Source organism: Cyprinus carpio, chromosome A23 (assembly GCF_018340385.1).
Source record: "Cyprinus carpio isolate SPL01 chromosome A23, ASM1834038v1, whole genome shotgun sequence".
NCBI classification, from domain to species: Eukaryota; Metazoa; Chordata; class Actinopteri; order Cypriniformes; family Cyprinidae; genus Cyprinus; species Cyprinus carpio.
Window position 1 is genome coordinate 217,929 of NC_056594.1, and position 15,670 is coordinate 233,598.

Below are 15,670 nucleotides of genomic sequence, written 5' to 3' on the forward strand. Positions count from 1 at the left end.
CAATTCAATATTGATTATTTTGGATATATATCAGGTACAGTACTTGCCAAATTTTCTCAAGGAAAAAAATTGTCTCAACTAATGCCGTAAAATATACACGAGTCATTTGGTACTACATTATTATAATATTGAAGGTTAAAATTGACTGATTTATAAGCTATAGCATACAACTGTTAAAATTACATAATGAAGTCTTTAAATAATAAAGTTACAATTGCATAATAATATTTCTACTTCAATTCATATTTTTTAAATATAAAAATTTTAATGGTGGCTGTCATAAAAAATGATGGATTTATTCAAACATAAATGAAACATAAGAACAGTAAATATTATAATGAATATGTTGTATGGTGCATATATTTAGCAAAATGCCCCTCTCTACAGTTTATTTTTCTATCTGACTTATGAGTTTATGGTAACCGAATATGTTTGTTTCTGAGGTAAATGTGACATTGACATTGTTTACAAGTCTTCATATTGATGTCTTTGCAAGGCTGAAACACTGATTGAGCGATTACATGAGACAGGATTGTAAAGTTGTACTCTTTCTTTTAACTTACCTTCGGATGTTTAGTCATGACACATGTTTATTTTGAGCTGAAGCTGGTATTAATGTGGAGGAGATGATCAGTTCACGTGTGCCTCGCGCTGCTGCGTCTGCTGAACTGAGGCGCTACAGCGATCTGTCACTTCACATTAAACAATGCCAAAATGGCATTTATTGTTTGAATACTGCAATACAATGGACATAAATTGAAACATGAGACTTTGTTTCATATTAAAAGCACCAAAGCACAATACTTATTGCGATTTATTGGATGGGAAGTGCCCTTCAATGTTCGGTCCATTAACTGAAAACAGGCTAGACTAATCAATTCTTGGGATTTAAGAATAGATATTGTTCTATAAAAAAAGAGAATCGATTAATATCTATATTTTGTTTATATCTATAGTTTGCATGCGGATGTGAGCGCGAGCGCGGCAGTGACGTCAACGTCGCGGCCGCGCTCGCGCTCACAGCCGCATATATACGGATCGGCTCAAAATCGGAAAGACGTGAGACTGATCAGACAATCACCGATCAGGGCCGATCATGCAGAAAATATCGGCCGATTCCAATCCCTGGCCGATCAATCGGTGCATCTCTAGTTATAATGTTAGAAACAAAGAACAATAAACATAATACATATGCACTTATCTGTACATAGAAAATGCACTTATTTTTAAGTGGTTGTTGACATCTAAAACGTGATTTAGCCAGGGCAGTATTTTAATAATGTAATTTTTTTTTTAAATAGTGCGTTTTTTGAACCACTAAGCATGAAAGCATGTTCTAGTACACCCCCAAAACTAAATCAAGACTTTGTAAAAGAGCATAATAGGACCCCTTTAAGAAAGGCTGTGTCCTTGCTCATACCCTCTTCAGCATCTTTTTTCTGAAGATGTGCTGTGGTATCTTGCACCAAGATGTTAGCTGCAGATCCTTTAAGTCCTGTAAATTGCGAGGTGGGACCTCCATGGATCGGACTTGTTGGTTCAGCAAATAGGGCCCTATGAAATCCGTTTTATTTTTCCCAAATTCCGTTTTTCCAAATTCCTTTTTTTCCGATTAAAATTTTTCTTATGTAATAAATGAAACCGTGCATCTGTGCCATTCATTAACAGAGACATGCAGAACATGCAGGGCTCATATTTAAATCGACTTTTCCGGCTTAATATTTACAGATATTAGTCCATATCGGGATTTGATTTAAGTGTAATGACCTACTTTTTAAATTACCCAAAATTTGACAAATTCCATGACATTCCGTGTTAAACTGTAAATTCTGTTTTTATGACTGGATTCCACGATTCCGTCTGTGTTTTCTGCATCGTGGAAATCATAGGGCCCTAAGCACATCCCACAGATGCTCAATTGGACTGAGATCTGGGCAATTTGGAGGCCAAGTCAACACCTCATTAAAAACACCATTGTTGTGCTCCTCAAACCAAACCATTTTTGCTTTGTGGCAAGGCACTTAATCCTCCTGAAAGAGGACACAGCCACCAGGGAATACCGTTTCCATGAAAGGGTGTACATGGTCTGTGACAATGCTTAGGTAGGTAATACGTGTCAAAGTAACATCCCCATGGATTGCAGGACCCAAGGTTTCTCAGCAGAACATCACCCAAAGCATCACACTGCCTCTGCCGGCTTGCCTTCTTCCCATAGTGCAACCTCGTGCCATGTGTTCCCCAGGTAAGTGACGAACATGCACCCGGCCATCCACGTGATGTAAAAGAAAACTTGATTCATCAGACCAGACCACCTTCTTCAGTGGTGGACAGGGGTCCGCATAGGCACCCTGGTCTGCAGCTATGAAGCCCCATACGCAACAAACTGTGATGCCCCGTGTATTCTGACACCTTTCCATCAGAACTAGCATTAACCCCCTGGGGTCGAATCTCGCAATGGTGCGGTCTGCCTCATATTTTCTTGATAACAGTGAAAAGAACTGAAAATACTCCTTCCTTTTTGATCAAAAAGATATGAATAATGTATCATTAGAAACGGCAAAGGGTCTACTTTTATTTGTGTATAGTCATAATAACAAAACTGTGCATTTGTAAAATAACAAAAATAAACAGTGTGCACTCTGTGCCGTCTCGTCTCTGTCACCTCTCTTCACAGACATGTAAATAAAACATCCTGAATCTCTGTAAATACTTCCCTCACATACATGAGAAATATATGTATAGAAAGCTTGAAATGTCAACTTTTAAATGAAGTAAGTCACGTCCAAAACAAATATTCTCAGTTAGAGTAATCCAAATGAAAACAACGCGGGCTCCAGTTTTCCTGTCTCAACTCATTATCTCTAATAGCGCTTTTCCACTGCATGGTACGGCACGGTACGGTTCGGTACGGTTCACTTTTGGATGGTTTTCCACTGGGTACAGTACCTGGTACTTTTTTTTGTACCACCTTGGCCGGAGAGAATCGTCACTACCTGCGTCACTGAACTTGCTACACAAACACAAACACAAACAAAAGAACCACTAGATTTAAATCAACACAGTCAGCGAAGGATGGAACGCAACTGTTTTGAATGAGCGCATCTTTTTTTAACAACCAAAAAGTTTAGTTGTCTGTTGAGGAAGTACAGATGTTCCTCTCATTGATCACAGAGGAGTGGATCCAGCGAGAGCTTGATGGGGCAACGCTAAATGAAAACTTTTTTTTTTTTTTTAGGAGTTGTGGCAGTGGAGGCGATGCAACTATAACGACTTGTGAATAATCCTGAATGTGAATGGAAACACAAACTGTGCCAAGCTGAGCCATACCGTACCGAGCCGTAAAAATTGAGTTCTCTTTCGCGTCTTCTTGACCAAAATTATGTCAGAATCACAGTCTTGACGAGTATCCACATAAACAATCATATTTTCCAACACACTCTTTAGCCCAAACCAGCAGGTTCAGGACTTCCACCCGTAACGATAGTACTGCTCTGTCCCCTCACCGTATCAGCTCAAATGCATAAGCAATTGCACTTATTATGGGCTCAACAGTCCTTTTAAGTTCATCTTCCTCATTTTAAAAAGAAGTGTGTGTTCAGAAAGTAAAGAAATGCTTATATTACTGCACTGGCCAAAGGAGCGAACCAACCCGGAGACATCACACACTGTGGAACTGCAAGATGGCGGAGCTCTTGCTCCTTTTTTTCTTTAAAACTGTTACATTAAACATTATTTTTTTTTTGGAAATCAGTTTACTAAATGATGTAAACTCTACTGACTGCTTCACTTCCACTTTAAAGGGATATTTGTGTTGTTTATTAATTTTAATTTATACTATCTGTAATTTTTGTGCAATTACTTGCCTGTCAGTCGAGTTTGTGGCAGAACATTTTATAGTGTTTACATGTTTATTACTGCATATAATCATTAAAACACAAGTTTAATTTTATACAGTACAAGCTGATTTCAAAATGCACCTAGATTTTTTTGCATTTTGCGTTTTTCAGTTGAATAAAATACTATTTTACCTATATTTCATCAAGGATTTCTTTAAAAAAAGTTTAAAAATCTTGTCTTGTCTCGTTCTCTCGTCACTGTGTGTGTGTGTGTGTGTGTGTGTGTGTGTGTGTGTATATATATATATATATATATATATATATATACACACACACACACACACACACACACATATATATGTGTGTGTGTGTGTGTCTATAACTGTTTACTGTTTAAATAAAAATAAAAAAATAAAAAGGAAAGAAAGAAGAAATGTGTTATGCTTTAGTGACTGATTTGTCTCCTGGTGGAAAACAACCACTTTTTATTTAAAATGACAATTAAAATGAAATAAAATTACTAGCAATTACTGTCAGGAGTACATGCAACAAACACATTGTAATGTCATACTGAAGGCTTTCATTACTAAAGTGATTGCTTAGCCTGACAAAATATTAACACAAAAATAAAATATGAATAATATATCTTTATTATGTATAAAACATTTGCCTGTGGTGAATGAACCTAGAAACAAACAAACTACAGTCAAGTATCCATTCCATTCTAATCTCAGGATGATGTAGAGACAAAAATTGGAGCAATGGTCTAGGAAAAAGTAGGTTTTGAAAATTTCAAAATGGTGGATAACCAAATTTTTATGATGTCAGAGTGCAATCAAATCGACTTGAGCCAAAGAATAAGAGAAAATTAGTTTCTAGCCCTTATGGTTTAAAAGTTATTAGCTTAACCCTCTGGAGTCGATTAACGCGTATACGCGTTTTGGGGTATTTTCTCCTGATAACCCCGAAAAGAACTTAAATTACACTTTCAGTTTTGATCGTACAGAGAAGAGCAATACATCAATCGAATCTGTAAAGGGTCTACTTTTTTTTGTATACAGACATAATAACAACAAAACTTTGTGCACTTATAAAATAAAGATAACAATCAAGGAGTGCTGTCTGTAGCCTTTGTCTGCGCTTATCTTCAGATACAAATGCGTCATTAAAATGAACTGTAACTCAGTGAATACTCAACGAAGAGACATGAGAGAGATATCTATAGAAAGCCTGACATGTCTACTTTTAAACTAAACGAGTGCTGCTGAAAACAAATATTCTGTGATAAAGTAATCCATATGAAAACAACCCGATGTCCGTTTTTCACGTCTTCCTTCATTATCTTCTAATGCGACCACGCCCCCGCGCCGAGCGCGCTTTTGAGATTCAAATGTTTCACTGAAGCGCGCGGCTTTTGAATACGCCCACACAACAGAAGACAACGCAGCGAGATTGTTCTTCAAGTTTTTTTATTTTACTGTTTGCTCCGCGATGAGAGGAATAAGACATAATTCACCCCAAAAAGATGTGATGTGGTTGAGGATTTGAGATTTGGATTTCCTCAGAAAAAAGAATGAAGCACTTTATTCAGCAGAGATCATAAACATGAGTAAGTCTCTTTTTATTTATTTATATACTTGTACTAGTTTTCACATAACGTGTAAACATTTTACTAGTTAGACTTTTTCCAAAGACTTTTTCCAAACTATAATTCCTGACTAAATGTATAATCAAGTGAAATATATGAAGTTTCAATAACAATATACACTACTATACCATTCAAAAGCTTGATTGTACATAATATAAATGTAACAATAAATGTAACTGTAACAAATGTAACAATCATTGCTGTTCTTTCAATTTATCCCCCTAAATAAAACTAAAAAAAAATATTCTCAGCTCTTTTCAACATTAATAATAATAATAATAATAATAATAATAATAATAATAATAATAATAATAATAATAATAATAATGATAATAACAATAAATGTTTTTTTAGTAGAAAATAAGATTGTTAAAAGGATTTCTGAAGGATTGTGTGACTGGAGTAATGATGCAAAAAATTAAGTTTGGAAGTCAGCTTTGATTGTTCCTAATAAACTGGTTTAACTGCACTCACAAGTGAATATTAAATTATGTTGTGGGATAATTAAATATATTCTAAATAAACTACAAACATAAAATTATATACATTTATTTTGTCCTCACATTCTTTCTTGTAACTCATCCCTCTCAGTGACACAGCTGACTGAATGGCTCATTATGCAGCTCATTATGCAGGCCTTTGTCTTCTCAGGTGTGAATTCATGATAGTTGACGCCTACTCGCATATGACTTTTACCAACAAAAAGTGTCTTAGAAAATTTAAATCAATATATTGTTTTCTGTAAGTGAGTAAACAAGATGATTTTCACATCATTTAGAAAAAAAAAATTCTAGGCTACAAGCTCCAGTTCTCCAAATTCCTGGGAACCAATTTTCTATATGTGTTTTATTGCCTTATTCAAGTGATTTAACATTTTTAGTTTTTCACTAACCACGCATAACATTTTTTTTTCTCAAAAAACACAATCATGTACATACATGCTGCTCACATATTATTATAGCCCAGTGTCTGCTGATTACAGTGAGATTAGACTTTAGCCATTTAGATATTTATAAGAAACTGAAAAAAGCACAAATGTCAGGGCATGACAAAACTTCTCCAGGCCCCAAAAATACCCTTAGACTCCAGAGGGTTAAACATGAGTGCAACTTTAAGCTGTTGGTGGTGCTAGAGCCTTGAATTACAGACTCCATATTTGCTGTGGTTAATGTTAAGTCTCTCCTCTATCTGTGTGCCAAATTTCATAATTTTCCCACAAACGGTTCTATGGGCTGCCTAGGCTCAAAACACCGTCGTTGTTTTTGTTGTTTTTTTAAAACAATTATGTCACAAACTTTTGGCCATCTGTTTTAGACTTACTTGATCTCTTTCTCAATCGTCTGCTGGTCTCTCATCATTTTGCCCAGCTCTTTCTTCTTCTCTTTCAGCTCCTCCTCCACACGGTCCATGCGTTTCTTGTCCTTATCAATCTCTTTGTTGCGGTGGGCCAGCTCTCGGTTCAGTTTCTCAATCTCTGATTCATTGTGGTACAGTTTAAAGAGCTGTAACTGTACATGAGCACGAACCACCTCATCCTTTAGCCGTTGGTAGCGTTCCGCCTGCACATAACACATGGAGAACCTAGCTAAGATTATGAACTTATAGTTGCATATGTGCCTTCATGGTTTTTAACACCCAAATAAAGAATAATTTACTAGTATGACTATATTAAGAGCCCACCTCTTCTTTCTCCTGCTTGGCTTCCTTTCGTTCAGCAGCAATGTTTTTCTTGCGATGGTAGTTAAATTGTGTGTCCTCCTCAGCCTTTACCATTTCTTTTTTGCATCTGTCGTATTCTTGAGCAAGCTCTCCGGAACGAGAAATCTCTTCAAACAGAGCTGTTCTCTCTTTGGGGTTCTTCATGGCAATGGACTCGACCGCACCCTGTGGGGGAAAAAAACACCATAAACACTGTATATGTCTATACTTAGATACTTCCTGTATGCTACTGTATTTTTATGCATTGCATTTCTTTTAGAGGTATCAATTAATCTGACCACTAGACCTGTATCTGTAGTAATAAAAATGTTTCCTACCATCTGAGTAGGGCTGGGCGATTTGCCAAAAAAATTAATATCTACATTTTTTGGAACGCTTTTTTTAACGATTTTTAACTAGTCAATTTGAAAATGTAACTACAACATGATTAGGTAACTTTTTATTTATAAACCCTCTATTAAAAGAACATTTTATTCCAGGTGCACCACACAAAAAAAACACTTGTTTAATATCTTTGCAGAAAAGATGCATGAACTACAACTACATCTTGTACAAACTTGTACAAAATGACACAAGTAGACTATTATAGTTATTTCATACAACCACGATTACTGTGCTTTTTATACAGCACAAGGGGGACTAATACATCAAAAGAAACAGAAGAGCACCAGTTTGTTTTTCATGCACTTTATATCATCAGAAGCCATTCCATATCTTACTGTGAATGACAGAATTATATTGATATTGTTAAATTTAAGTTTACATAAACTCATCTTCCTTCTGCTGCAGCTGTCAGTTATTCTCCGCTCAGCATTCAAACAGCACAATGTGACGTTCAGTTATGACAGTCTGCACGGTAAAAACTCTCTCTCCAAGTTGATATATTCCCATTATAATACATGATGTGTAGATAAAGGTCTGGGGATTCGCATAAAATGACATCTTGCTGGAGTTCATTGCTCTCTCATTTCTCTACTCTTTGTAACGTGTGGAGTGCAGTGCGCTTTGACTTAAGTTGCTTCAAGCACATCATTCTGCACCCTAGATGTGCATAAGAGCTTTGTGCCACTCTGTCTGAAGTGTTTCACATTATCAAAATTTTGCACACAGAAAGATTATTAGAAGCTTTTTTTTCTCATGATTTCTATCTTATTTTCATAAATTTATTTTGTAAGAACACAAATAGTTAACAGAATAAACATGTTTAAATTGTATAATGTGCACCAAAGTTTTTTTTTCAAGATATTGTTTTTGCTGCTAAATGATACAGTCAGCTAAATTTTATAGCTTACATATTTTTATTAAAATGTAGTTTTTCTCTGTAATGAGGAAGTGAGTATTTAGTGGATTATGTTTAACAAAGAGTTTAAAAAAAAAGAGTGACCATTAGTTCCACAAACACAGTATTGATATTCTGTAAAAAAAAAAAAAAAAAAAAAAAATATATATATATATATATATATATATATATATATATATATATATATATATATATATATATATATATATATATATATAGATAGTACTGGTAGGATCAGTATTGCCCGATTCTTAAAATTTGGAATACTCTATGTAATCTTACACTGCAAAATAATAACTCAAAAATGATTAAAAGATAACATCATATTTATCTACTGAACCCTTAAATAATTTTTAGACAATTAATCGTCAGCCAAACTTCATAATCGTGACAGCCCTAATTTCAGTCCGTCACCATTATGCATACATGAAATATCAGACATACAGTAGTAGTTACAGGTTTTTTATTCAATTGCGCTGCTTTTCCATTGTTTTTCTGTGGTGTCTCTTGCAGCGTCTCATGCATGAAACGGCAGTCTAAAAACGCAGCGCTCAAGTTAAAAGAAGTTCACTCCCATCTTGCATTTTTTCCCTATTCCACTGCCTATGTCACATCTTTGTCAAAAAGCGCATTCTGATTGGTGCTTAAAGCTGCATTTATGGTCCTTCACAGAGCGCGTCACACATAAGTGGTGGATCAGGTGTGCCGACATGCGGTTGGATCGTTCTTTTCTCTTTACTGTTATCATTGGCATATTGTCAAAGTGTTTCATTCTAACGCTTGGTAATACTTCCTACATCTGCCCTACATCTGAGTTGTCTCTTAAAGTAGGCATGAGAGAGTGTCTCTGTGGACCCAACTGAATTAACTGTAAAGATTGTTTGTTTGGCAAGCAGTTATGTTTGGTAAGGCAGAACAGAAATTATATGCTATAAAACTAGCATATTGTTGGCAAACAGTTACTGGTTTATAACTGTCAGTTTCCCCCATTGCCAATCAGATAATGGTGTGCAAGGTTTACAATTATAGGACTTGTGATTTGAATGTAAGGGTAAGCATAAGCTTCAATATTTATTGAATAAATAGTAATGTTAATGGCTATATGAAGTATGATAAAATAATTATTGTTGTCCAGTGTTTTTCGTTAATTGCCTAGACTGTGGTGGCCCACGGCGAGCTTTCCTTTAAATATTAACAAATTATGCAATGATGTAATGTATACTGAAGAAATTTAAGATTAATATATAATTGCTTTTCAAGAAGTCAGAATGTTCTGCACTTGAGGCAACTATATTGGACCTAGGTCAGGCTGACTAAATAATCACAGAAAACTTGAACCATGTCATGTGAACTACATACTCAAAACAGCCCCAACTATAATGAAATTGTATTGGGTGAGAATTAAATTTTATCTTTAAAATTTAAAAGTTACAAAGAAGCAGCTCTAATAACCTGAAAGACAAGGAAGTTTCTGGCCTTTATGAGGATTCCCAATTTCTCCAGTTCATCACTATATTCAGATAGACCCACCACCTTATTATTGATGCGGTACTCTGATGAGGAACCTACAAAAAAACAGAAAGCAGGAAAAATTAGTAATTTATAAGAGAACTTTCTGAACACTCTGTTCTATGGCTGCATAATTAATCAGAAAATCGTCTACTCCTGTGGTCTCAAATTACCTACTTGTAGCATGTTTTTGAAGCAACTGAACAGTGCAGTCAATCACAAACATGTCAATTGTGCTTAATGCTGTTCAATTATTTGAATTTTAGTTTTGATTTTGACTTCCAATGATTATGAAAACACGATAATAGAGATAAACTGATTGTGCCACATTCTGTGTCTTCCTTTAAAAGCAGTGTGCTGTCGCCCCTCCTTAAAAGCCCAAACTCAACATCCAAATCAGTCAAATCATGTAACGTAGCTGTCATAAAATGCAGTCTACTGTGGGACAAGTTTTCTTTTTAAAAAGAGTTATTGAAAGCGTCTTAAAATTCCCAACCTACTAACATTCAGTTGCTTCAGGGCTGACACCCGTCTGCACCAGATGTGAGTTTTGCATAAAAGGCAAATAGAAATTCATTATAATTACTGACACTGTCTTCAAAGAATATAGTATACTGATGGCCGATTAATTTCTGATGCCAACAGGACAGCATCCTTTTTAAACATCTCTTCCCTGTACAGATTTCAGGCATCAGGAACAAGTGGATGTTTCTCTTTTAATGGCATCCTGGATCTTAAATATCGTTCAAATATAGAAAACTGAGTTCTCTTTCATGTCTTATTGTGCCTGAACAGTTGAAATAATGGATAAAAATTTTGCTGAGATATCGAAATTGTATTGGTTACATTGGTTACATTTTAAGGCATCTAAAATTTTAATATTCTGTGGATTAAGGGATCTAAAACATGGTCATGCATAATAAGGCATTAATATGTGCTTTATAAGTTCTAATAAACAGCCAACATGCTGTTATAAAAATATAAATATTTTATATATAAAATCAACAAACATGATTTTTGGCAATCATGCAGCTCTAGTGCCGACTACTAGGTTAATTAAGCTACTGTAAAACCACAACAAAGCGCGTGAAGTACCTATGATGATTCTGGAAAATGAAAGCTCCTGTCCATTGTCCTGCTGGTACACCATGGTTATAAATGCTCGGTTAGCTGCAGGTTTACCAACTGGAGCTCCATGAATCAAATCCTTCAATGTCTTCACACGCAAGTTACTGGTCTTCTCGGCCAGAACAAAGCTGATAGCATCCATGAGATTTGATTTGCCTAAGAATAAAAATGTACATTAGATAAACATAAAAAAAAATAAAATAAATAAAAGCTCAGAATGCAAGATATAACACACTGTTACAGAGAGATGTGATTCAGCACAGAATAAAAGAAAATGTAGAAAAAAAATTAATCTAGATTCCTCACTGACAATCCTTGACTTTGAATATTCTCAAATCATGCTAGAGAATGATCAAGAAATTTGAGGCAAACAAGATCATTATTTTTAACATTGTGATTGGCTGCTACTATGGGGTGTTTCGATACCAAGCCTCTACATTGTAAATCACTCGCATATATGCGACTTAATCTTCACTCTGGGCAACTAAATTTTGTCTCATATTAGACAATGGCTAATAAATTCTCAGATTTTACTCGCCAGTGTGTGAGTTGGAAGCTAAGTATAAGTTTAGCACATATATATTTTCACTCGCTGAACACTGACTGTGCGCTTCAGAGTTCCACTCTCCGTCAGCCGATCTGTAATATTTTTTAGTACATCTGAATGGATGCGCAGTGTTCCTTTATTTGGCATACTGTAAACTCTAGTGTAAAGGCGCACACCTCGCCGTCACTTTGTCTCACACACACGCAGAGAGAGAGAGAGAATTGAGCTATATGTAAACAATGATCTTTGTTGTATTTTCCTGTCAAAATAACAGCGTTCCTTTGGAATTCTTCAGCTTTTAAAGGGTCATGAAACCCCCGTTTCAGCACTGGTTAGTTCTCACCACCCTTCAGAAGACAGAATGTGCTCACGCAGACCATTCCACCACAACCAGCTGACACATATTTTGTCCTTTTGTTTATATTTATTATCTATAATTACCTTTTTTTTTCTATTAATTAAAAAAAACTTAAGGGGAACTGTTACACCCCTAAAAATAAGATATCATATATATATATATATATATATATATATATATGTATACATATATATACATATATATATATATATATATACATACATACATATACATACATATACATATACACACACACACAACCGGTAAAAGTTTGGGATCATGACAATTTTTAATGTTTTCTTACAGGAGTTTCTTCTGCTCATCTAGGCTGCATTTATTAAATCAAAAATATAGGAAAAAATTTAATATTGTGAAATATTACTGTGATGTAAAATAGCATTTTTCTATTGTAATATACATTAAAATCTAATTTATTCCTGTGATAATAAAGCTGAATTTTCAGCATCATTACTCCAGTTTTTAGTGTCACATGATCCTTCAGAAATCATTCTAATATGCTGATTTATTATCAGTGCTGCAAACTGTTGTGCTGCTTATTTTTTTTTTTTATTTTTTGTTACTTTTTTTCAGGATTCTTTGATGAATAAAAAGTTAAAAAGAAGAGCATTTATTTAAAATAGAAACCTTTTTTTGAGCACTCCAGCATGATTATAAACATGAAATCATCCAGCTCTGGCTTCCTGTTTCACAGAAATATAAAGAGGAGGGAAAACAAACCCCAAATTCCCTTAATCATCCATCACAATGAGAAAAACCAAAGAATATTTTTCTGATGTGCAGCAAAAGATAATCTTCACAAATTAGTGAACTGGCTTTAAGAAAAGAGCTAGAGCAGTGAAAATTCCCATTTCCACCATCAGGGCAATAATTAAGAATTTCCAACCAACAGAAAATGTTACAAAACTGCCTGGAAGAGGACATGTGTCTATATCGTCTTAATGTGCGGTGAGAAGGAGAGTTTGAGTGGCTAAAGACTCTCCAAGGACCACAGCTGGAGAATTGCAGAAAATAGTTGAGTCTCTGGTTCAGAAAACCTTTAAAAAATTGTCAAACAGAACCTACATCAACACATGTTGTTTGGAAGGGTTACAAGAAAAAGAGGGTTACAAGAGCGTGTGCGATTTCTAAATCGCTTTATAGCACGATTTTCCACGGTCCCGACCTCCCGCAGTATGCTATCCGATCCAATCAGAATGCAGCGCACCTAAGTGGAGCACGAGAACAGAACAGACTGGGCATATGCCTAACTCCAGGTTCACACACTCTGTCTGTGATGCGTATTTTTTCCGAGCCCATGTTAATGGAAAAGGTTAGAAATAGAAAGGTGTGAAAAGAATGAATATCTAGGGCATGAGCATAGAGAGAGTTGTGAGTGAGTGAGAGGAGACATGTTTTAAGTGCGCGCACTCTCTCCGGATGAGAGCAGCGTGTATCTGAGCACGCGTGTCTGGTTTTGTGACAAAGCAAAGGCAATCTGCGTGCGAGCGGAGAGATTTGCGCTCGCGCATTATTTTAATGTGCTTTCGCGTTACAATAATGCGCTCTCGCTGCTGCTTCTGAACTGCATACACATACTGTATACGCACTGCAAACGGAGTACATGTGAACCTTGGGCAATATATTTCAGCACCTGAGGCACTGCTACAATGAGCTCTATGACCAATGCATGGCAAAAAAAAACAAAACAAAAAAAAAGCCCTGGACACGGGTTTTATTTTATTTTATTTTTGCCATATGTCTAGACATTTTGTTTGACATATTTACTTAGTGATTATTTTGACTTACGTCTGTTCTAGAGCAGGGGTTTTCAAACTGTGGGTCGCAGAATGGAGCAAGGCGGGTCCCACAGTCACTTGGCTGCAGCTAAATTTGCGTTTAAATGACACACACACTCACACAGTTCAGTCTAGGGCTGCACGATATAGCCTACCAATATTAATTACGAACTGCAATATCCTTAGTGTGATTTTCGAATTGCAATTAAGTCCGCGATTTAAAACATGCGTTGCGTGTTTTGAAGCACGGGCGCGCACGAGTTGTAATTACAGTGAGGGTCTCAGAGCAACGTCATTATTAAAAGGTTCAATCGGTCCGCATTATTAATGAGAAAAAAAAAAACTCGCTCACTTCAATGCGCTGTATTCTGCATGGAGATTGCATACACCAGAAAATTCAAATGTTACGGAAATGGTTTCAGGTAGGCTATGTTCATTCATTTCTATCGTCTGTTTGAACTGCACTGTTTTCGTTCGGGAAACAGACTGTAAAAAACATTTCACATGCAGGGCATAAACGTACGGTTAATTTTAACACTAAGATTTAAACATTTCCACATAACAAAATTTACAAAATTTCGCAATATTTCCTTGACATATCATCTCTATATAGAGAAAAAAAAAGTTCACAAATCTTTTGAAGATATTGCTGACCATTTATTTAACCAATGCAAAAGCAAATTTCTGACTGAAGTAAATCTGTCATCTCGTTTTTTAGTGTTCATTTAAAATGAGACGCATCTGTGTATTATTTTTACCTATTTCACAATTATTTCAATCTCCAAACTGTTTTAGATAGTTCTGCTTTACTTCTTATACTTTCCTAAAAAAGTGTTGGATTGTGCTCCGCTCTCCCTTACACACACACACACACACACACACACACACACACACACACACGGAAGGACCATGAATGCATTTTCTGCGCTGAACCCCGCGATGAGTTTAACAACACGCAGCGCAGATTACAGTTCACTGTAGTGAGTCTGTTTCACCTTTTTATGGACGGATCATATTTTAACATCTGTAAACAAAGAATTAAAACTTAAATATTATAGTGAAATTTTACAGTTGTACACTAAAATAAAATGGTTATTTTTCTTAAATCAAACTTTTAATTAAGATTAGGCTTAAAGTAATGTCAATTGTTTTTTTTTATCTCAAATATTTTGGTGGGTCGTGAAATAGATTATACTTGTCTAGGTGGGTCGTGGAATGGAAAAGTTTGGGAACCACTGTTCTAGAGGCATGTTACAACTTTTTGATAAAGCTCTCATTGGTTTTCTTTTGGAAATATGTTTCAAATTTATACTGAATGCATTTATGACTGTAAAGCATGTCTGTGTGTGACAAAATCTTGATTAAAATCGAAATCGCAAAATTGATCAAAAAATCGTGATAGGTTTTTTTGTCCATATCGCACAGCCCTAATAAGTACTAAACTTTCATCTGTAAATTGTAAATATTTTAACTACAGTGTTTTTCTTTCATTTTCCCTGACTGCAGTGGTCAAATGTAACACATCGGCTAGGCAAAGCTGACTTAGACTGAATTTACACTTGTTTTAAACGTGGAGCCAGGCGCAAGTTGCCACAGGTTGCGCGCATGCATAATCCTCGTCCTTATTGCCAGGCTAAGTGTGTGTGGCAAGTGTAACGGCTCCTCCGTGAGACGCGGATGAGAAGAGCGAGTAGGAGAAGACACACAGTTCAGAGACACAAGCTGTGTGTGCGGTCTTCTGAATTGGGAATAGCGAACATGCATTATAAACTTCTTTCAAATTAGAATCTGTTGGGGAGATAAAATGTGCACGATAAAATTCATGTACT

General features: G+C 35.6%; 1 protein-coding gene across 1 annotated transcript in view; it reads right to left on the minus strand.

Annotated features, from left to right (window-relative positions):
• Positions 1-15,670, minus strand: part of LOC109108176 (structural maintenance of chromosomes protein 1A) — a 90,382-nt gene that overhangs the window by 37,446 nt on the left and 37,266 nt on the right. Inside the window, exons 2-5 of the mRNA XM_042712502.1 lie at positions 11,108-11,296; positions 9,956-10,068; positions 7,165-7,368; positions 6,805-7,043 (exon numbers count right to left, since the gene is read on the minus strand). Of these exons, the coding sequence (XP_042568436.1) occupies positions 6,805-7,043; positions 7,165-7,368; positions 9,956-10,068; positions 11,108-11,296 (745 nt within the window). The remainder of the gene's footprint in view (positions 1-6,804; positions 7,044-7,164; positions 7,369-9,955; positions 10,069-11,107; positions 11,297-15,670) is intronic.